General features: G+C 45.3%; 1 protein-coding gene across 1 annotated transcript in view; it reads right to left on the reverse strand.

The window, feature by feature from the left end:
• Positions 1 to 6: 6 nt before the first annotated feature.
• Positions 7 to 22645, reverse strand: part of MROH2B (maestro heat like repeat family member 2B) — a gene marked incomplete at its 3' end in the record, with an annotated part of 30108 nt that continues 7469 nt past the window's right edge. Inside the window, exons 9-28 of the mRNA XM_030542885.1 lie at positions 21558 to 21631; positions 21172 to 21294; positions 19800 to 19883; positions 18991 to 19135; positions 18481 to 18521; positions 18014 to 18155; positions 16645 to 16697; positions 15586 to 15693; positions 15109 to 15228; positions 14752 to 14874; positions 13474 to 13626; positions 10794 to 10820; positions 10345 to 10467; positions 9878 to 9957; positions 8595 to 8730; positions 8332 to 8427; positions 6906 to 7010; positions 2639 to 2762; positions 775 to 887; positions 7 to 93 (exon numbers count right to left, since the gene is read on the reverse strand). Coding sequence (XP_030398745.1) covers positions 7 to 93; positions 775 to 887; positions 2639 to 2762; positions 6906 to 7010; positions 8332 to 8427; positions 8595 to 8730; positions 9878 to 9957; positions 10345 to 10467; positions 10794 to 10820; positions 13474 to 13626; positions 14752 to 14874; positions 15109 to 15228; positions 15586 to 15693; positions 16645 to 16697; positions 18014 to 18155; positions 18481 to 18521; positions 18991 to 19135; positions 19800 to 19883; positions 21172 to 21294; positions 21558 to 21631 — 2057 coding nt within the window. The remainder of the gene's footprint in view (positions 94 to 774; positions 888 to 2638; positions 2763 to 6905; positions 7011 to 8331; positions 8428 to 8594; positions 8731 to 9877; positions 9958 to 10344; positions 10468 to 10793; positions 10821 to 13473; positions 13627 to 14751; positions 14875 to 15108; positions 15229 to 15585; positions 15694 to 16644; positions 16698 to 18013; positions 18156 to 18480; positions 18522 to 18990; positions 19136 to 19799; positions 19884 to 21171; positions 21295 to 21557; positions 21632 to 22645) is intronic.

Consider the following 22645-nt stretch of genomic DNA (forward strand, 5'->3'; position numbering starts at 1 on the left):
CATGGCACAGGTGGGGTTAGCAGACAGCATACTATCCATTGCGGCCTCAATAAAGTCTGCAGCCTGTTCGGAAGGGAAGTACTCACTAACAACCTGGGAACAAAGCAAAAACAGGAGAGACTGCAATGATGTTTGGCTCCAGCACTTTTAAAAATGGAGGCCTAATATCTCCATGGAAAAAGTTCTATGAATCAGCATATTGTTAATTAGTCTTATGTCCAGCTAGCCATTTGGGATTCAAATTCTTTCTATAGTCTATATACTACATTTTTGTATTCTACACTAATGATATCAGGTTCAAGGCAAAGCCTCTGTTGCACAGTTAGCACAACATTATACTGGATATGCAAGAGGCAAGTTTCCAGTTTGTATTCTCTTAGATACACTGCATCTTTTTACAACCTATAAAATGAAGTCAAGAGAGGCATGCACACAAATATAGGCTAAGGCAAACCCGCAAGGTGACAGAATGAAGACTGGGTGGTTTCTCAGCTTGATGTTCCACTAACACAGTTTTTTCTCATGGATGGCTGGATAGGTACATGTGTGTGCATCTGCATGCGCATTTTCATGCACATGCAACATTCTGCGGAATCTGGTTTTTACATGGCATTCATAGCACACATCTATGAAAATCATCTTGCTGGTTACAGGCAACAAATGCCCCATGCCCACAGCTTGCTCCAAGTACAGAAAGGCATCATGAAAGCGTAAATGTAAAATGAACAGTGCCTGGTCACTAGAACATCTGCACAAGTTTTTTGAGTCAGTTACCCTGGCCATTTTGGAAGATGCCTGAAACAGAGCCTCAGGGTCTGGAGCTGTTGTTAGTTCTTCACGGAGACAGCTCAGCTCCTCCTCCACTGACCCGAGGTTCATGGGCTGGCCTGGAGTGGAGAAAAGGAGAAAAAGTACTATAATGATTAATGAAACTGAACCTCTACTGCATGGACATTCATACAGAAGGATCCATGTGCTATGCTGTTATTAGCACAGTGTAAAATCTTGGCCCCATCAAAGTCAATAGCAAAACTCCTGTTAACTATAATGGAGTCGAGATTACACCCTAAATGTCTGAAAGTTCAAGTAGTGGTATGTTAATGTGACTGATACGGGATTGAACAAGCACCATATTCTGCTTGGAGCAGCTTTCTGGGTGTGTCTGGTTTCAGTAGCCTCTCTGCTCTCAATATTTAAATCTAATCTCATATTCAAGTACAATTCATGCAGGTAGGTGTGAGGTTCCAATGTAGAGGTGAATCCCTCCACCAAAACTCTCATTGTAAAACAGATGAGGATGGACAAAAACTTTGGCAGGAAACCCAGGCTCATCTGTCACTTCTAAACAATGCTGGGATTTCTATGTTGTACATTTAAAAGTTTGGAGTCCCTTATTCTGTTTCTGAATCAGCAACACTGTTTTTTAGGACTGATTAATAATCATTGGAAATAGGGTGACCAGATGTCCCGATTTTATAGGGACAGTCCCAATTTTGGGGTCTTTTTCTTATATAGACTCCTGTGATCCCCCACCCCGTCCCGATGTTTCACATTTGCTGTCTGGTGACCCTAACTGGAAATGCCCTTAAATGATAACCAAGCTCTATCCCATTAGGTGAAAAGAATATCCTACTCCAGGGGTCGGCAACCCTTCAGAAGTGCTGTGCCGGGTCTTCATTTATTCACTCGAATTTAAGGTTTCGCGTGCCAGTAACACATTTTAACATTTTGAGAAGGTCTCTTTCTATAAGTCTATAATATGTAACTAAACTATTGTTATATGTAAAGTAAATAAAGCTTTAAAAATGTTTCAGAAGCTTCATTTAAAATTAAATTAAAATGCAGAGCCCTCCGGACTGGTGGCCAGGACCTGGGCAGTGTGAGTGCCACTGAAAATCAGCTCATGTGCCACCTTCGGCACTCGTGCCATAGGTTGCCTACCCCGTCCTACTCTTTCACAAAGGGGAAAATGGCCTACACTTACTCCAATAGCTTTGACTGTTCATGACAGAGGGCTGCTGGAAGAACTTTTTGTTTAAAGAATTATTCCAGGAAACCCTTCCAATACAGCCAGTGGCAGGGTAAAGAGAATGAAAATGTTTAGTACCAAGGGCTTGTCTACATGAAGATAGTCAAGAAAGCTAATCCAAATTTATTTTCAAAATGCATTAGTTAAACTTCATTAAACATCTATGGGGACACATTTATTTAGAATTCAAGGGGCCTTATTTCAGGTTAGTTTAATTCTTGTAATTCACTATAATTAATTCAGAATCAGAGCATCCACACGTGTGTTTAATTCCACTTTACATTTACACCTTTAGTTCATTTGGATTAACTTTCCTTAGTGTCCCTGTGTAGACAAGCCCTAAGGAACTGAGCAGTTATCTACCTGGTGCAGACCATTTATTATTTGTATAGTTCCCAGAAGTGTGCTAGGCTCTTTACACATCATAATTGTCTCTTCTAATGAGGTATTTACAAGATGCCCACCACTCTATTATCTAAGTGCCAATAGACAGGACAGAAAGAACTAGACAGGCAGAAAAATGGACATTACAACAGTGAAAGAAGGTGAAGAATTACTTATACCTGCTTATGGTGAAGAATTACTTATACCTGCTAATAGTCTCCTCACCTTGCATACTGAGAAGGCAGCTGATACAGTCAACCACCCACTGACGGGACGTGGCCAGTGAATCACAGCTGTATGGTGCTATTTGTCCAATCACAGATCCAAACTGATTAAAAGTTTCCTGAGTCTAATTAAAAAAGAATGAAGAATGAATGTTCTCCAGTTGTTCTAGACTTCACTTGCCATCTTTATTGTTGATACCCGTCAGCTCTGTGTTTTTGGGGAACGAGGGCACAGTATCTAGCCTGTGTGACTCATGAAGGACACCCCCACCCCTGTCTCTGTTTGAACCAAAACCGATCAGAGAAAAGGCTTGCAGAGAACAATGAAGGGTTTGGGGAGACACACCTAGACCCCTCCTGACAAGGGTGACAAGATTAAGACATCTCCATTTGCATACAGAATGAAGAACAGAGACAACTCCCCTAGCCTCAACTGCATGAAAAATGGAATAGGGATTAGCATAAAAAATGAAGAACAGAGAACCGCACTGAACTCTGGGACCAGAAAAGCAGGAACGCATTGAATCATGGGAATCCCTGCTCCAGATGCTAATGAACCTACGCCTGCACACACCCAGCTCAGCAATTATCAGACCAATTCTAGTAATAAATCTTTGACTCATATCCCAAAATGCTGAAGCAGCCTAGTTGCCTTGTGAGCTCCTCAGAAGAAAACAACACCCATAGCCAAGAGTGATTAGCTCCTATTGTCTAGCCTAAAGAAAACCCTTGAGCCATCAGTTTACCCATAAACAAATCTAGTGTTCTCCCTTGAACCATTGTATTTTCTCTGCAAAACCCTCTACCTATGCCCAAGTAAGGTTCTGATGTATAGACCCAAACTCTGCATCAGTTCCACTGGGATTCCATCTCCTGACTGATTGTGTTGGGGGCTCTGCCCGTCTCCAGCACTCAGGACTCTGAGCTACCACCATCACCTGGAAATCCCGACCAGTTCAAAGCTCATGGAGTGGGTCAGATCCATCTCTCTCTCTCTCTCTCTGTTTTCTTTTCTACCTCAGGTATTAACCTTTAAAATGTAACTGTTATGTTTGTTTAGGCCTCCTGGTGTAGTTATCACTATGATTCAATAAATAACTTTTATGGTTCAGCTGGTTGCTTCTCTCTCTCTCTCTCTCTCTCTCTCTCTCTCTAAATTTTGCTCTTTTGTGTTTTTAGCTTCCCTCATTTACTCTGCAGTAACACTTCTTGTGCCTAAGCTAAAGATCCCTATAGTGCCCCAAAATACTGTGGAGTTTGCTCATAACGTGGATTACTACCCATACAATTGTAATGTGAAAGTGTGTTAGGAACGTGTTAAACTTGGGGCACAGAACGGGGGGTGGGGGGCAGCTGAAAGTGCTGCTCAACCCAGCCGATTGAGACCAGGGGCGCATAAGGGTACCGGCTTGAAAGAGCTGCTTAACCCAGCCCACTGAATAGAGGGACATATAAGGGGATCCGCTGGGGAGTGCTGATTGACTTGCTCTGCTAGTGTGTGTGTGTGTGTGTGTGTGTGTGTGTGTGTGTGTGTGTGTGTGTGTACACACATGTTCGTCTAGTTCTAGTTATTAGCCCTGGGGAACCTGGGCCCTGCAGGGTAGCTCCATTGGGAGGGGACTTGTAGAAGGAAGGAGCAGAGCTCCATATGAACACGCAAATGACATAAGCAACACATTAATAGAATTACAGAACCACTCCGGACCCCTCCCCCCAGAAGAATAACCCTAATTAATGAGCCTACCCAAAGTAACGGGCACATCTGGTAACATTGTGCCTCTGATTCCTGTACTGAACTGGGTAACGCACATTGGAAAATATAATCCCAATTGTACATGCAAACGGATGGGGTACAAATTAGCTGTTATCACTCAAGAAAGAGACCTCAGAGTCATTGTGTACAGTTCTCTGAAAGACTCTGCTCAACATGCCATCAAAAACACTAACAATATGTTAGGAACCATTAGGAAGGGGATCGACAATAAGACAGTAAATATCATTATGCCACTATATAAATCTACAGTACCCCCACACCTTGAATACTGCGTGCAGTTTTGCTCACCTAATCTCAAAAAAGATATGTTAGAATTGGAAGAAGTACAGAGAAGAGCAACAAAAATTATTAAGTGTATGAGACAACTTCTCGTACAAGGAGAGATTAAAAAGACAAGCACTTTTCAGCTAGGAAAAGAGATGACTATGAGGGAATATGATCAAAGCCTATAAAATCATGACTGGTGTAGAGAAAGTCAATAAAGAAGTGTTATTTAGCCCTTCACATAACTCAGGAACAAGGGGTCACCCAATGAAATTAATAGGAAGCAGGTTTAAAACAAACAACGGAAACATTTCTTCACACAATGCAGTCAGTCAATCTGTGGAACTCATTGTCAGGGAGATGTTGTGAAGGCCAAAAGTATAACTAGGTTCCAAAAAGAATTAGATGAGTTCACGGAGGATAGGTCCATCACTGGCTATTAGCTAACATGGTCAGGGATGCAACGCCATGATTTGGGTGTCTCTAAACCTCTGACTGCCAGAAGCTGGAGCTGGGACTGTCCAACAGGGGATGGTTCACTTGACAATTGCCTTGTTTTGTTCATTGCCTCTGAAGCATCTGGCCCCCACCACTGTTAGAAGACAGTATACTGGGCTAGATGAACCATTCTTCTGGGGGATCCTGGATAGCCACTCTTATGTTTTATGTTTTTAGCTGATTACATAGAAATTCAGCTTTAGCATCCTGGGAGCATAAGAACCAAGAATGCATTTGTGACACTGGCAGACCAGTCAACCTGTGTATGACCCATAATAACTTAACAAAAGGCACTTCTACTGTATCAAGACAGTTCACTTGCATGTGAATTTCAAAGAGATATATTAGACTAGCAATCATCAACTCATTCAAAAAGGAACAATAGATGCTAAGTGTATTTGTCTGTGGTTATTTATACCCGGTTAGAAGTTTCACAATGTAACCAAATTAGCTTGCAGATGCTAATTCCCTTTCATGGCTTAATTGCCTTAATTATGTATGCAAGGTGTTCAGTTAACCTTAAAATCAAAGATGTAAGACACTTCAGGAAAACAGTCATTTCTACATTATCTTCAGCTTAACTATCTGTGTTATAATGGAAGAACGGCTAATTACCTTATGTGAATGAATGTAACTAGCTTACTGTGTATGCACAGGAAAGAGAAGATTATCTTCAAAGCAAAGTACAACGAGTCATCTGCACTGGGGGAAGGTCCTTCTGTGACAATTTCTGTGAGGTAGGCTTGTCAGCCTGCTAGAATAGCTATAAAAGGGAAGGCTTGGGCCTGATCCTATCATCTCTAGTCTGCTTAAACTTTGAACAGAGAAAGTGTGAGCCATAGGACAGAGATCTTCCAAATAATCATTTGGAATAACCTGGAGAATGCCTGGAAAAACTAACAGACTTTACATCTAAGCTGCCTTTGGATTCTGATCTGTTGGGATGATTCCAGAGAGACTTTTACAAACTAGCAGTTTATTCCATCCCTGTTGTGATCCTGAACTATCAACATTGAAAGTCACTTGTCTGGATATTGATCTTTTAACCATTTGTAACTCTCTTCTTTCTTTTCACAAACAGCATGATATTTGGGAAAGACCTGAGATTCATATTGACCTGAGGATAAGTATCTGGGCCTTTATGATTAGTGAACCCCACATGTGGTGAATCAGATTTTCAGTAACCCCTCACTATATTAGACACAGAATATCAGGGTTGGAAAGGACCTCAGGAGGTCATCTAGTCCAACCCCATGCTCAAAGCAGGACCAATCCCCACACAGATTTTTACCCCAGTTCCCTAAACGGTCCCCTCAAGGACTGAGCTCACAACCTGGGGTTGAGCAGGCCAATGCTCAAACCACTGAGCTATCCCTCCCCTCTCTTCCAAGACATGGATGTTTAGATGGGAGCCAAGGTCTGGAATGCCAAAAGGGGAAAGCGTTTGGCATCTTCTTAACTAGAGTGGAAGCTCTTTTGTTGTTGACTTGGTGAATCTAATTATAGAATAAGCCATCAGTTTGGGGGATTGTCTGCCCTCTAATTCTTGCAGTCTGCCCGCAGTGTGGTCACAGCACTGTTGTGCAAACCTCTCTCTTATGGAAGCAGAGGGATCTTAGTCACCTTGAAATCCCAGCTGCTGCCCTGGAAGAGTTTTTCATGCATTTGCGTTGATTGTCAGATCTGATAGAAGCAGAGAAGTCAGCTCAAGGAAGAGTACGGCTATACTCACTGTGCTATGAACTGTCTCTTGATAGGCAGTCAGCAGCTGGGTGCTGGCCTGCAAGGCCCTTTCTCTCTCCCACTCCTTCCCTGAACTGAACCATGTCGCTAGGAGCTGTTGGTAGAGCAAGGGAACGGACAGAGTTAGTACCAGAAAATCCCTCCCAAAGTTCCTCTTAAACAGGTTTAATAGTCACTAAAATCCCTCTCCAAAGCATCTCACCTCCATGGAGCAAAGGAATTACATGTCAAATGGAAGAGCCCCTAATATATACAAGTCCCAGGGGCCAGATTGAAGCCAAAGGAGTTACATGAGAGATGAATCTGGGCCCGTCTGTGTGATGTCTGCTGTAGACTGTCTGATGGGAGCTGTCTAGCACATCGCATGCTGTTTGATGTCTGCTGCTATGGTCTGTTTCCTGGGCAACTTCTCCCACATTGAGTGGCAGAATGACAGAGAGGAGCATTTCTTTTTATTAATTTGAATAAGAGCAAAGAAGTCCCCCCAGCCCAGGGCCGGTGCAACCATTTAGGTGACCTAGGCGGTTGCCTAGGGTGCTAGGATTTGGGGGTCGCCATTTTCTTCGGCAGCAACTATGGCGGCTGGATCTTCGGCCGCCCTGGTCACCGCCGGTACTTAGGCGGAGGGAGCTGGGGTAGGGGAGCGCGGGGAGGGCCACCTGCAGCAAGTAAGGGGGGCGGCATGCAGGGGAACTCCCCGCCCCAGCTTACCCCTGCCACGCCTCCTCCCTGAGCATGCCGTGGCTGCTTCACTTCTCCTGCCTCCCAGGCTTGCGGTGCTTGTTCACGGAGCAGGGGTGAGCTGGGGCGGGGGGGTGCCTCAGGGCAAAGGGTGGGGAGCTGCCGCAGGGGGGGGTCGCCTCAGGGCTGGGGCACGGGGAGAGGTTCAAGGTAGAAGTTTTGCCTAGGGCGCCAGACATCCTTGCACTGGCCCTGCCCCAGCCCAGCTCCTTTTAGAACTTCATTTTTATTCTGAAGGTGCATCAAACTCCCCACCCCTCAGCTCTTCACGATATTCTGTCCATGTCTGAGGAACAGGAAGTCTCCTCTGAATGAGTTTCCATACACGGGGCCTAACTCAACATTCATGAATTCCTCTTAGAAGAAGTGATCAGTTTCAGCTGGTTCTCTTGGATTTGGCTACTGCAGGGGTGATTTTCTTGCCGCTCCAAGTAGTGTCAACGACACTGTAAGAACTCGGTCCCAATCCAGCCCTGGCATGAAATGGCGAAGCTTCTGTGGATTTCAGTGGGGCATATGCCCGCTTAGCCCAGGAAGAATTTGGTGCTTTCTCCCTAAAATTCACTCCATTGTGGAAAATTCCTCCACAACAGAAGCTTGACCCCCTAAATCGCCAACTCTTCCCTGCTGTAACAGAAGAAACAATCTCCACCATGGTTCAATGGTCTACTCACTTCAAACATTTCCTGGAACCAGTCTGAGGTTGGTTCTCCCTCCAGCAAAGTCTCCGTTAGTTTGCCAAGGGCTTCGAAGGACCTCACGTAGAGTGACTGAAACCAGAAGAGAAGGAGTGAGGCTCAGCACAGATCATTTGTGTGTGTGGGCCGGGGAAAGCTAACCATGCCTTGCCAGGGAGGCCGTGTGTGACTGCCATCACCCAGTGCCTGCTGGGCAGAAATACAGTGGATGGTGCCAGAGGAGAATTGTTGTCACGTACTTGTATAAGCAGAGCATTCTTTGCTGTCTCGCCTTCCTTTTTCATCATCTCCAAGGGAGGAAGGGGAAATAAACTTTTGAAGCACTCATCAAGGAGCTCACAATTTTCCTCCAAGGTCAGAGATGGTTTCAGTTTGCTGGCAGAAGAGAGATAGAGAGAAAAGTCATGCATTAGACTCAGTATCACCTCCAAGTAAAAGAAACGGGTCCAATGACTAGAGATTGTCCCAGTCTAGAACCCCAAGTGCAAACAACCCTTCACTTTGCACCTCTATTAAGTATTGGCTCATCTAGAAGTAAAGCTAAAACTTCAAGTCCCCTTTTTAGAGAAACCCACAAGCTTCCTTCCCCCTGCCAGCTAGCCAGACACCCGGGGCCGGTGCAACCATTTAGGCGGACTAGGCGGTTGCCTAGGCGCCGAGATTTGGGGGCGCCAAAAAGCGTCCCCCAATTTTTTTTAAATGGTTGAGCAGCCGCTGCTGCTAGGACAGAGAGGGAGTCTGAGCTGCCGGCAGGAGCCAGCAGCCCAGGGGCCCCCTGGGTCAGGGCGCTGCCGAGGCATGGTCCACGGCTTGGATGGAGCTGCTGCAGTGGTGCCTGCGGACGGTCAGCTGCTCGTGCGGCTTGGGTGGACCGCCCGCAGGCACAACTGCGGCAGCTCCATCTGAGCCGCAGACCAGCGCGTGGGGTGGCAAAATTGCCGTCCGCCTAGGGCGCTCAAAACCCTAGCGCCGGTCCTGCAGACAACTCCCTCCCCATCTGAACTCTGTTCCATTTTACTGCATGCCCCACAACCTCCAGTCTTGTGTCTTTCAAGCACAAACCTCCAAATGGACACATTCAAATCCTTAAGAACTGAAGTCCTGCTGGTGAGCAGCATGTGAGCCTCAGGGCCACCCAGAGGATTCAGGGGGCCTGGGGTCTTTGGCGACGGGGAATTGCCACCGAAGACCCAGCACTTCAGCGGTGGGTCCCGGGGCGGAAGGATCCCCCGCTACTGAATTGCCGCCGAAGACCTGAAGCGGCAGAAGCTCTGGGGGCCCGGGCCCTGTGAGAGTTTTCCAGGGCCCCTGGAGTGAAGGACTCTGCTCCAGGGGCCCTGAAAAACTCTCTTGGGGGCCCTTGCAGGGCCCGGGGCCTGGGACAAAATGCCCCACTTAATCCCCCCGGGTGGCCCTGGTGAGCCAAACCCTGCAGGCATTAGACTGCTCCCAACCTGACACTCATGAATTAACAAATAAGAAGGCATCACAGTGCCAGGAAATGTGGCAGAAAATAGCCTACCTCAGATGTCCAATGGCAAGAATTGCCTTGTAGCGAACTGGAGATGCCAGGGAATCCAGTGGTTCCTTTTTAATGAAGTCCTGAAATGCATGAATAGGGACATAAAAATGGGAAATGGATTTGAAAGGCAGAGAGGCCTTCCTCTCACCCCCCAAAACAGGGCCATCTGCCAGACCTGGAATAAACAGACACTGTGCTCAGCAGGCTCTCTGCCTCAGAAATGAACCATAGGGCCATCTGCAGGCTCTACAGAGGACAGAAAGAGAACTCACGAGACACATGCCATTCCTTCCAGTTACAGCCCACAAGATGTCAGCATCCCTGCCAAGCTCAGAGTGGACCCCGCATCCTAGGTGCCATGCAGGTAGCGCATGAGACTGCAGTAGTACAATCACAGCCAATGGATAAAATAACATCCCCCTGGAAAACCAGTCTTATTACATGACAACAAACGCCTAATCACTCACCAGCATGTAGCCAAGGAGCTCCAGTTTGTAAGAGAATTCAAACTCCTGGGAGTCTCTGGTCTCCAAGATGGCACAGCTAATCTCCATGACATTGTGGATGAGGGTTAATTTTAGGTACATGTCCTACATAATCCAGAAGGAGAAACAAGAGGATGTGGATGAGAACCTGAGAGAAGAACCGCAGTCCAGAAGATAAAGATCAGGAATTAAATCTAGCCTCAGGGAAGGAGAGAGGTGCCTGCAGACCCCAGAAGGTAGAGGCCCCTGGCTCTGCACCCACCTCAGAAGAAGCGAAAACCCAGGTTCAAATAAATAAATCCAGGTCCACTTACACCAGAGCAGCCAGGACTCCTGCTTGGTGCAGCAAGGAAACCAAGCTCTGTGCAATTTAAACAAGCAACTTGTGTATAGAAAATGCAAAAGCTGAGGGCAGATTATTTAGAATGTACCTTGTTCGCAACAGTGATGCCCAGCACCTGAAAAACGAAATGCAAAACAGCTATTAGCAATGGAGATAGTCCCACATAACACACAACCTCAAAACGTCCTGGCTGGTGAATATGGAGCAGAGAGAAATCACTATTGTTAAATCTTCCAAAAGGCAGGAAATGTATCCAGAGAGGGTATTCCGCAGAGGTCGGTATCAGAGGTCATCCTCCGTAATATTTGCATTTGTGAACTACTGGAAGATCTCAGTTTGGTTCAACTGTTTTTGGCAATACCTAAGTGAGAGTCTCAGACAAGGCAGAACTGAATGGCAAAGTGACGTGGAAAGGTTGCACTGAGATGAGAGTCAGGATCAGCAGTCAGACACCTGGGGAATGTCCGTTACAGCTATTCCCCTATTCCATTTTGTTTCCCCAGACTCCATTTTGTTTTCTGTTCTCCTGTGGCCGCCCTTCCCTGGCTGTTAAGTTGTTTACCAGGGCCACTGCCCTTCTCAAAGGGAGGGCCCCTTAAGTTGTTTAACAAGAGCCATTGCCCTTCTCAAAGGGATGGCCACTTGTGCTGCATGCTAAGTGGGACCACTGCCCTTTTCAAAGGGTTAGTCCTGTTATCACCTCGTTGAACCTGGGCTTGATGTAGGGTAGGCAATGTCCAGAGCTGCAAGGCCTATTGTGGTTTTAAGATCCTGGACATGAGTCATAGTCTCATGTGCTCTTGAGTCACCTATTGCACAGGACTATGTCCAGGCATGTCTCTGGGCTTACCTTCAGTTTTTCCCCTGTGCCCCCTCCCCTGTGACAGAGGGAGCCTATCAGGATTACTGGTGGGAAACTGCCCAAGTTTGCCTTTAAAACCAGACATTTTTGAAACACACCTCAGAAAGGTTCCTGCATTGCTGCCTGGTCTGATCAGCCAGGGGTTCTGGGGGGTCCTTTCTCCGCTCTCGTTTTATTTTTGAGCGTACCCCCGTTTTTGAAACCCCCCCCACAAAGAACGAATTGCTACCTGAGAGATCTCCTGATTATTGAGACTGTACCGAACCCTCCTTGCCTCTTCTGATGTTGCTGCTGCTTCTGCCTTTGCTGCTGTCTTGGGGACTGGTAAGAATCCCTCTGTAAAACTTTCTATACTTTTATTTTATTATTTTAGCTGCTGGCTCTGTTTCCCCAGCACACAGACTCAAGCTAAACCTTGGTCTGTGTCTTAAAACCTCTCTTAAACTACAGGGCTCTTTGCCACTGCTAAGCTCTGCTCCTGTGGGCTTTGCCTTGGGGCTCTCTGCTTTCAGCTGTATCCACCGCTGTAGCCACCATCCCTTGGCTTCCTTGGGAGCTGGGTCCTGGATACATACCACTCTGCCCTCTGTAACCTCCCCATAGCATAAGGTGCACCATAGGTCTTGTTTTTTTTTAATTTAATAAGTCATAGTTTGTTAAGATTGTAGAGCTTGTAAGTTTCTGTGATATTTGTTGTGTTGCCTAATTGTTGGTTAAGATAAGTTTAGAAAATCATTGCCTGGTTGTATTCTGTAGCTGCTTGTCATTTTATATAAGTTTGATTAAGTTAGGGGATAGATAAGGTTTTTACTATTTGAATTTGTCTTCCCACTGCCCCAATCCCCCCCCCCGCGAGCTCCCCAGTCACTCATTGCAGTCTCTCTGCTGTATAAACTTGCAGCCTGTCTGCTCTCTGTGTCTCCCTGAGTTTAAATCTCCCTCTGTAGCGCCTCTATCTTTGGTTTCTGCTCCACCACGTGCTCCTCTTCCCCCATCCCCTAACCTCATTCCTCTACCACTGCCTTTCTCTCTCTCTCTCTCTCTTTTAATCCCTTCCCCCACGTGTTCACCCCGCTCCTACTGCTGCCAAACCTCAATTGTATTACTGAAGTCTAGCATAAAACTCCATTGGTTACCCTTTTTCTCTCTCACACACCTCACATTTTATATTTACACCACTGTGACACATTTTTACCTAAAGTTGTTGGTTATTTAACACATTTTACCCATAACTGTTAGTTGGTTATATGCTGCTGTGACACACCCTTTACCTAGAAATTGTTAGCTACCTGTTACATTTATACTTCAGTGTTAGTTGGTTACCAACTGTATTGTACCCCACTGTATTGTACCCCACTATTGAAACCCCCTATACTATACTAAAAGAACTCCCTCCCCAATTGCCTACCTTAACAAACTCCATACCCCTCACTATTAAATTTTCCCTGTTTTTGCATTTTCTTAATAAAGTTTATTTTGCACCCCACCTGTGTGGTAATTGCTCCCCAAGATCCCATATACCTGCAGGCAGGGACAGGGAACAGAAATAACGGAGCACACAGACAAACAAGAAGACAGATAAGAGGTAAGGGAAGTAGTGAGTCCAAGAAACAGCCTGACAGCAAATCAACTAAATACAGGCTAGCACTAGTCTCTCTTGGGTAGTAAAAGATAGAGCTAGATACACATCCATATTAGAGGAGTTAGAGTGTTATTCTGAATAGCCTGAGTGTCACTACATCTGAATTACTGTGTAGCTGGGGTCTACAGAATTTCAGAAGAATATAGAAAACTAGAGAAAATACAAAGAAGAGCAACAAAAATGATACAACATGTGACAGCTCACGCTCCATCCATTACAGTTTTAAATTGAGTTCTGTGACACTTGTCACGCAAAAGGTCTTACCTGACAACTGGCTCTGTAATACAGAAGGATGTTCCCTGTGATGTCTGCCTCTACTCGGGAGAGAAGCTGGTCTTTTGGAGCATGGACAGCCACACTGCTGTAGGTCAGCATCAGGGTGCTGCGAGTCTTGCCTCTTTTCCCATGGTGGTAGTCCTAGACAGTCAGAAAGTTCTTCTGATTCCTTTTGCTTTGGAATTCTGATCTGTTGCTGACCAAGGAATTCCTCACAGCAGCAATAGCAGCTTGCACTTGCAAAGCTCTTTTCAGCCAAAGATCTCAAACCACTTGCAAAAAGTATTTAAGCAATATAATAACTGAGGTGTGGAGATATTAGTATCTCCATCATTCCCACTAGGTAACTCTGACACAGAGAGCCTAAAATGCTGAACCTACAGCAGTGAAGTACACGGGAGCTTAGTCATTGACACTGGTGGGTACAAGATCAGGCATTATATGTCTTGCCTAAGGCTGCACAGTGAGTAAATGGCAGAGCCAGCAGTGGAAGCCCAGAGGCCTAGTCTCCTGCTCTAGCCTCTAGATCAGTGGTTTTCAACCAGGGCTACTTGTGTACCCCTGAGAGTCTGCAGAGGTCTTCCAGGGGGTTTATCAACTCATCTAGATATTTGCCTAGTTTTACAGCAGACTACAAAGAATGCAAGTACAATATTTATATTTCACTTGATTTATTTTATAATTATATGGTAAAAATGAGAAAATAAGCAATTTTCAGTAATAATGTGTTATGACACTTTTTAATAAAATTATCCCTGATTTTGTAAGCAAGTAGTTTTTAAGTGAGGTGAAATTTGGGATACACAAGACAAATCAGACTCCTGAAAGTGGTACACTAATCTGGACAGGTTGAGAACCACTGCTCTAAATCACATGTTCCATAATTGTCATCCGTAGACCACTGGTGGTCTACCTAAAGCAGGTTGGTTGGCCATATGTTGCTTGCAACACCTCCTCATTTCCAGCTACTAACTGGGATTAAAAAAAACACTAAAAATACCTTAAATGCTTTTCCATTTAAGCCACTGAGGTAGTTCCCACACATTGTGCATGGGAGGGGCGCTCAAGCCATGAGACATCAGATGATAAAAATCATTTGAGAGAACCCCAGCTCCAGATTGTGCTCCTCTCTGCTTAACTGCAGGCATCACGTAGAACGCACATACTAGGGGACAATACTAGCTGACTACAGCAGACACTACCCCAGGGCTGCTGCCCCTGCTTTAGAGGGAGAGGAAGTTTGAGAGAACCCCCTGGCTCCTTTACCTTCAGGCGGCTGATGAACCCAGAAATCTTAACCTTGCTCATTGCAGCCCCAAACTCCTGAAGTGCGTTCAGGGTGAGGTCCAAGTGGCTCTCAGCAGACAATGCGAGAATGGAAATGACTCCCTGTCACCCAAGAAAAATACTGGTTAGGATCTAACCCACGAGTCCATTCCTTTCACCTGAAGTGGTGTAAAGCGCCAGTCAGGCATGAGACACATGGGGAGCGGGGCTGAGTGAAATAGCAATGAAGAGGATATGAAGCGAAATGGCATCTGTCCCAGGCCAACTCAGAGCTGAGCCCCACAGGGAGCAGTCAGAGATTACTTGGTAAAGTGGGGAGAGGGACAGAGTCCTCACCTGTCTCTCAGGGACTTCCATATAATCTGTTCTTGTCAAAAATTTAAGAAGCTGTGATTTAACGTGGACCAGGTCCTGACAAACTGCTAAGGACGTTCCTAAGGCCTTATACAGGAAACTCTGAAAGAAAGAGACGTGTTACTGATATCTCAGTGCTAAACGTGCCTGTCAGTACAGACCCAGCTCAGCAACATTCAGGAAGGAACAAGATAGCCAAGTCCAAGCACCCATACTGCAGAAACATCCCATCATCTAGCCTAGCCAGAGAACCAACAATGCAGCACAGACAAGCAGCCTGTCCAAGCAAATATTGGAAGGGCGGGGAGCGGGGGGAAGAGAGCAGGGAATAAGTAAAAACAAATTTGTTATGCAGAATAAAATAAAAAGTAATGAAGCCTTGAGAGAAACATTATGTAGCCCCCCAATCAGAATTTCAAGGGAAATTAACTAGAAACTAAGCCTTAACAGAAAACAAACCTTCTCATGGGAGGGGCTGGTATAGCTGGCCATCTGCTGGCTCAACTCAAGGCTTATCTGCCTGCTCCAGGCACTGTCGTCTATCATCTCCAGAGATGTTCTTAGGAACTGAGTGTAAAACAAGAGTTAAAGCAGATGGGTAATTGCAAGAATTTGGGGGTTGTTGTGGGGTTTGTTTGTTTATTTGTTTGGTGTTTTTTTTTCTTCCTTGTTCTCTCTTGTAAACTTTCCAATATTCAGGTGTCATGGGAAGGTTATTTCCCTACTGAGAACTATAAACATCGACAACCCAGACTTCCTCTGCTGTTGTTCTTTAACCTTTGCCTGATGATTCCTCTCAGTCCCCAAACCCAGATGGACAGTGAATGGAGAATGAGATGGAGCCAAGAAATCTGATCATTGAGGAGTGATTTTATAGTGGATGGAGGATGGGTCTAATAAACTTTGAGCAAAGGGCCCTGGACTACGAAGGACCAGGAACCTTCTCTGAAGTGCTCTGGACCCTTTATGCCACCTCTCGAGGGTCCCCAGGGTTGTGAGGTACCTCACTACCACCTGCCCTTAGCATGAGGAAGCCTTCTCTGTGCTCTGCCAGCCACAGGAAACACAAGCACGCCCTTCTCACCCCATCCAGGTTCCACTATCCTTCTACAGATAAGCAATCAGTACAGTCCGACCGCCGAGCCCTCTCTGCAGCCCCACAATGTCCAGCGCCTGTTCCACTGGACACTCACAGAATTCATAGGTTTGCAACATACCACCTTACCAGTTTCACCTCAGCGTGAAAGCAAATGAAAAAAAAATCAACTTCAGTTTCAAAAAACTGAACATTTTCCATTTGGGTTGTGGTTGTTTTGTTTTGTTTTGTTTTGTTTTGTGTAAAAAAAAAAATTGAAAATGTCCTATGAAAATAAAAAAGGCCAGTTTTCACTGAACAAAATGAAATGGTTTGACCAGCCCTGCTTATAATGAAAAGTTTATCATTAATATTTTCCCCAGCTGATATATTTGGAGGGGGGAGGGAGGGCTGTGACAATACAGCTGAAAGGCGTCTTGTACCTGAAGCAGCATGTGCTCCCACCGCACACAGTCCAGGGAATTCTCTGTGTTTCCTATGAAGCAGGAGGCAAAACAATAATGTCACCTAGGTTAGCAAGAAGAGTCGTCCCAGGAATCTCCTTTGCAGTTAGTCCTTCGAAAACCCCTGCTCTGCCAAGCTGTAACATACCTGGGCTTTCAAGGCTAAATGGGACATACGCCAACACTCTTTGCTGGACCAACAGGAAGTATCATGTTATGTACCCTGCTGGCATTTTTATTCAGGGCCAGTCAACCCACCAGGAGTGAGATACTGAGCACTCCCAATTCCTGTTGACTTTAATGGGAGCTGAGAGTACTTAGCATCTCACAAAACTGTTCAGCACATCAGAAGACTGGGCTTAATATGAAAACAAACTTTTCCTGTATAAGAAGAGATTCTGGACTTGATCCTAACTTGATGTAAATCGGTGTAGCTTCACTGAAGTCAATGGAATTATACTGATTTACATCAGCTGAGAATCTAGCCCTGTTTCTGAATGTCCAGCTCTAACCTACCCTTCTTTAATGTCGGCACAAGGTGGTACTGGGGACTCTGTACAGCAACAACCACTAGGGAAGAGGCAGCTCATTTTTTAAATCTTTTTTTGAATATCAAACCCACTTGAATATTGTGGGGCTTGACAGTCATCAGAAACACATCGGGTTATGCTCCACGTAGGGTCTGTCATACTCCACAGAGACTATACTGGCAGAGCTACATCACTGGCGCTCTGCTGGCATAACCCCATAGTGTAGACACAGCCTACACTGACTGAGGAGGTCAATAGATTCATACCACTGTAAAATTGATGAAAGACATTATTAGGCCCCCAGTATCTAGATTCTACATAGGGCACCCACTTGGCCAACCTAACTTTTATGACTCAGGTTTCCTTACAGAAAGAAAAACTCTGGGTTTTTTAATTGAATCACCCTTGAAAGTAAACATGGAGGTTAATTTTCAGAAAAATTCAGTTTGCAAACTCAGACTATCTATGTAACCCCAAAATATTTCACTAACCTCCAGCTTCACGCTTAATTTACCTTCCCAAACATTAACCTAGCATAGGTGTGGGGGGAACTGCTGTAAAATTTCCATTCAGCTGAAACCTTCCTGGCCTGATTCTGCCCGGATTGAATTGGCCTCAGTGGATCAACTCTGGATTTACCCCAGTGGTTCATAGTTATCCAGATGAAGGAAAAGTGAAGGCCTAGAAGCCCAATTTCAATTCCCCACTGTTCCCACATACTGCAACAGGAATGGCACAACACATGACCATACGAAGCTGCATTTTCTGGCTTCCCTTCTATTCTCCATGGACCGCACTTCTCCTAACTAGCGCTTTACCTTCAATGTACTGCACCAGAGATGGGATCTTTACTACCCACATCTCACCCACTGCTGCATGGATATTTTGGTGCAGGGCCTGTAGTAACTGCAAGGCAGCACATCCGTGTCCTTCTCCTGCATAAGGAGATGAGGCTACTACCTGCCAATGAGAGAGAAAGAACAGGCTAAGTTTTGTCAGCACAATACCAGTTTGTTCCTGAAGGAGAGAATAGCTCAGACTCTCTCATTGTGGAGACCATACAATAGAGTTGTTGATTCTACTGCAGCGCCTTCCTGAAGAAGAAAGCATTCTAGCTAGTGCGAGGATCCAGAACAGTGTGTCTCAGGAGAGGGCAGAGACAGAGAGATCCAATCACACACATTCCTCAGCCTGTCTACAAGCATCTGGCTAGAAAACCCATTTTTATATAGTTAACTGTCCCACTTCATATTCCGCAGAAAACCTATTCTCACGGTCTACTCACCAGGAGTCGTGCCAGCAGCCCCTGGGGTGTAGGGAGTTTCACTAGGGAAAGAAAGAGAATATCATTAATTTTGCCAGGCTTTCAGAGAGTCCTGCTGATGTTATTCACCTAGCCATTCCCACTGTGCCCAACAATGTTGAATGCAGCTGATCATAACTTGCATTTCCATAGTGCTTTCAGTCTGAGCTTCTCAAAATGCTTTACAGACATGAATGAATTCCGCCTCACAGCACCTCTATCAGGTTGGCATTAATTACTCCTTCATGTCACAAGCAGGGAAGCTGAGAGAGAAAGATCAAGTGATTTCCCCAAGGTCACATCCGAATTTTGGTGGCAAGCTGGGAACAGAACCCACATTTCCTAGCTTCCCCCATGGCCATGTTGCAATCACAAGACCATTCCTCATTCATTTTAGCCTTCTCATTGCAGATGAGAGAACTGGAGCAGACTGAACCTGTTCATTTCACAGTGTGCTTGGAGAGAATAAATGAAAGAGTTTCTGTTATAAACCTGGTCCACCGTAGTCGAGGCAAGCAGCTTCTTCTCCTTCCTGCTGCTTTTTCTCAACCAGTTCCCTAAGGCATCTGCAGAGAGGCTTCAAAGTACCAGTGTACTGAGCTGGCACCACATATTCTAGAAGCCTTGGCCATAGCACCTGCAGAGAAGAGCGAGACTGTTCAGTACACAGCTATTTCCATTCCCCCACCTCCAGTATCCTGCTGTCTGAATCCCTCCCTCTCAATAAAAATTCCTTTTATTCATCACTGACCCTTCCCTTACCTATCACCTCATCTCTCTCTCCTCCCATCATCTCACTCTACCTGTCTGGTGCCCCCTCACTCTGTCTTTTAAATACACTGCCTTCTTTGGTGAGCAATTTGGCTCTCACCCAGAGATGAATCCTCCTTCCCTGCATTACAGCATTATGGAGCTACTTAGATAGCACCATTAACTCACCCAGAACTTTACAGACCTAGATAAGGCACAGTCCCAGCCCTAAGATCTGTTCAAATCCAGGATCACCAAATCTAAAGATCAGAAGTATTCATGGAGGATCTAAGGGGGAGTTGCACTCAGACAGTGGAAAGAATGAAGAGAAGATCTCTGCAACATAATTTCTTCCAGTTAAATTGCTTTCTATCTTTTCTCTAATGTGAACCACTTACTCCATGATGAAGGGGTCACACCATCCCTGACATGAATTTGACATACTGTTCCTCCATTATGCTGAGTGTGCAAAAAGCTTCCTTGTGGGGAAGTACAAAGAATGTAAGGAAGAACGTCCCTATTTCAAGAAGCAGTAGCAACAGGTCACTTACTTGGGTCATTCCACTGACTGAGGTGTCCAGACATTGCAGGATGTCAATGCACAGGCTTTGGATAGTGTTTTCTTCCTGAATAGCCTGGGTGAGAAGTGTTGTACCCTGCTGTGAGATAGCTCTATAGAACTTATTAGCTAGTAGCAAGACACTGGCTAGAGAATCAGTGTCCTTCTCTTACAAAGCCATCTTGAACATTGACCTATGCCTGCTTTTATATTGCACTGGAAGTGCACAACCATCTGAAGGGAAGGGAATAATAGAAACTCCTAACTGGTGGGTCAGATCCCAGGCTTAGGAAAACCCTCAAGTGAAGGGAATGATTCACTGAACACAAAAGAGTTTCCCCAACAGGGTTAATTTTCTTTAAATTTGGAAAACTGTTTCATCTTTTTATCTCTCAGGAAAAACATTCAGACTCTGCCCAGTGGGAATCAATATGCAGAACCAGGGGGATCCACTCTGTTTGTTCTGATGCCCCAACCAGCTTGGTCATTTCGTGTGTAGTGAGTGTGATTCTATCAACGGGCCTAATTCTCCTCTTACTTACACCAGACTAAATATTGATTGACTCTACTGATTTTAGTTTAAAGGAGAGCAAAACTGGCCCAATGAGAAAAAGCAGCCTTCCTTAAGATGGGTGCATGTGTGTGTGAGAGAGAGAAAAAGGCCCTTGGAGAGTATTGCCACAAGCTCCAACTTTGTAGAAAAGGGGCCAAGCAGAGCTAAGATCTTCAACAACTGACTGTAAAGTTGAACTGTTTATGTTAATACAGATCATGGCTCCAACCATGGAGCACAAAGTGTCTGGAGCCCCTGGCTGTGTCCATGGATAGAAATACGGATTGAAGATATTTTTAAACTAGTATATGTAGATGAGAGCATGTAGTGAGGGAAATATGCAGCAAGCTTTTCCAGTCTCCTGACAGTCTGTGATGCAACCTGCATAACCTCGGTGTTTTGCTGATAGTTTACGTTTGCTTCAACAGCCACAGAATTGGGCATCATTATGTTCTCTGGAGAGTCTATTTCAAACAAAGAGATGTGCTTCCTTGGACTAGAATATTTCACTGAAAAATGGTGTTTTCAGAATTTTCAAAGACTCACCAGAGGGTTGAGTAACCTAGATGACTCTGGTAGATGTAAATACCCAGTGTGAGAGTCTGATCTCTGTAACACTAGTATAAATCCAGAGTAACGCCACTAAAGTCAGCGGAGTTACCTTGACTTTACACCAATATAACTGATCAGATTCTGGCTCTAATCATTCAGTCCAGTTGTCCTTGAGTCAAAACTCCCACTGAAGGCAAGGGGAGCAGCCAGCATGAAAGAATGGTAGGACCCAGTCCTAAGTGCTAAGAACTCTCCTTACCAGTTTGCTGGTGGATACACTGAACTCCCTGAAAACATGTGCTACCATCTCCCACGCTGCACAATTCTCCACACTTTCTGAGCTGAGCAGCCTCCGGATGAAATGAAGAACTGCCGTCCTCACCTGCAAGGATAGAGATGACACACATGAGTTATTGTTATCCCTTCTGCCTGAAATCGGAGATAGGATATGAGAGTCCTTATGCTTTTGATTTGATCTCCTTGGCTTATAAACATGGATCCATTTAACACAGGCAGGAGAATGATATGCCTTCTCTAGTCTGCAGTCTCTCCTCTGGATCTGAATGAAAGCTCCACCCAGATGTCCATTCATCCCATATCATTGAAAAAAATTGAAATATTTCACTGCTTCACACACACTCTTACCGTAGCATTCTGATCACCCAGAGTGGATTTCACTGCCTTCACAATCAGAAACTTTTTCAGTCTTGTCTCGGGCACTGAAAGATAAGGAGAAGTGTCCAGTACTTCTTTGTTCCACACACTCACTTTCCACATTGGAATTAATCCTGGATTTCAAAAGGCCCCATTTAAGAATAGTACCAAGCTTCTCTCATACACAGAATCAGTGGGGAAAACATAGGACCAGACTCTGGTCTCAGTTACACTAGCATAAATCTAAAGTAATTCCATTTCTATAAATAGTGCCGTCATACTGCCATGATGGAAATAATAATAAAAGAATTAGATAGACTGAGGTTAATCTGTGTTTACACAGTATAACAGAACTCAGAATCTAGTCTACAGTGTCTAATACTGACGATTATCGAGTCAGGAGGTATTATTTTATGTTTGATTATTGTTACTGTGCTTTAGCCTCAAGTCAACTTCTGTATCTCAAGTTGAAAAATATCTTGGGCTACATTCAGCACTTAGTTGAACCTGTTGATTTCTGTGTGGCCATAGGGGGGTAACTTAGGGCAGCATTTAGCCCCTTAGTGGATACCCAGACCACTGTTGACTGTGTGTTATGGAGATTCTGTGCCCCATTTGCAGAGGCGATGAGTCTGTTACAGCCCTGCCGTGCCTACAAAGCCTTGGTTCTTCAGCTCAATCTATAGTAGCTCATGCTTTTAGCTCTGGATCAGGGCTGGCTTTAGGCCGATTCCTCTGATTCTCCTGAATCGGGCCCTGTGTCTGAGAGGGCGCCGCACATAACAGGACCCCGCTCCCAGTGGCCCTTTAAATTTTTACTCACCCAGCAGTGCTCTGGGTCTTTGGCGGCACTTCAGCGGCGGGTCCTGCACTCGCTTTGGGTGTTCGCTGGCACTTTGGCGGTGGGTCCTAAACTCGCTCTGGGTCTTCGGTAGCACGTGAAGGACCCGCTGCTGAAGTTCCACCGAAGACTCAGGGCACCGCCCGGTGAGTACAAGCCCCACAAATCAGGCCCCGCACTTCCTAAAGCCGGCCCTGCCCTGGATGTCCCCAACTCAACGCTCAGCATGTCGGCCAAG

Source organism: Gopherus evgoodei, unplaced genomic scaffold (genome assembly GCF_007399415.2).
Source record: "Gopherus evgoodei ecotype Sinaloan lineage unplaced genomic scaffold, rGopEvg1_v1.p scaffold_170_arrow_ctg1, whole genome shotgun sequence".
In the NCBI taxonomy this organism is placed as follows: Eukaryota; Metazoa; Chordata; order Testudines; family Testudinidae; genus Gopherus; species Gopherus evgoodei.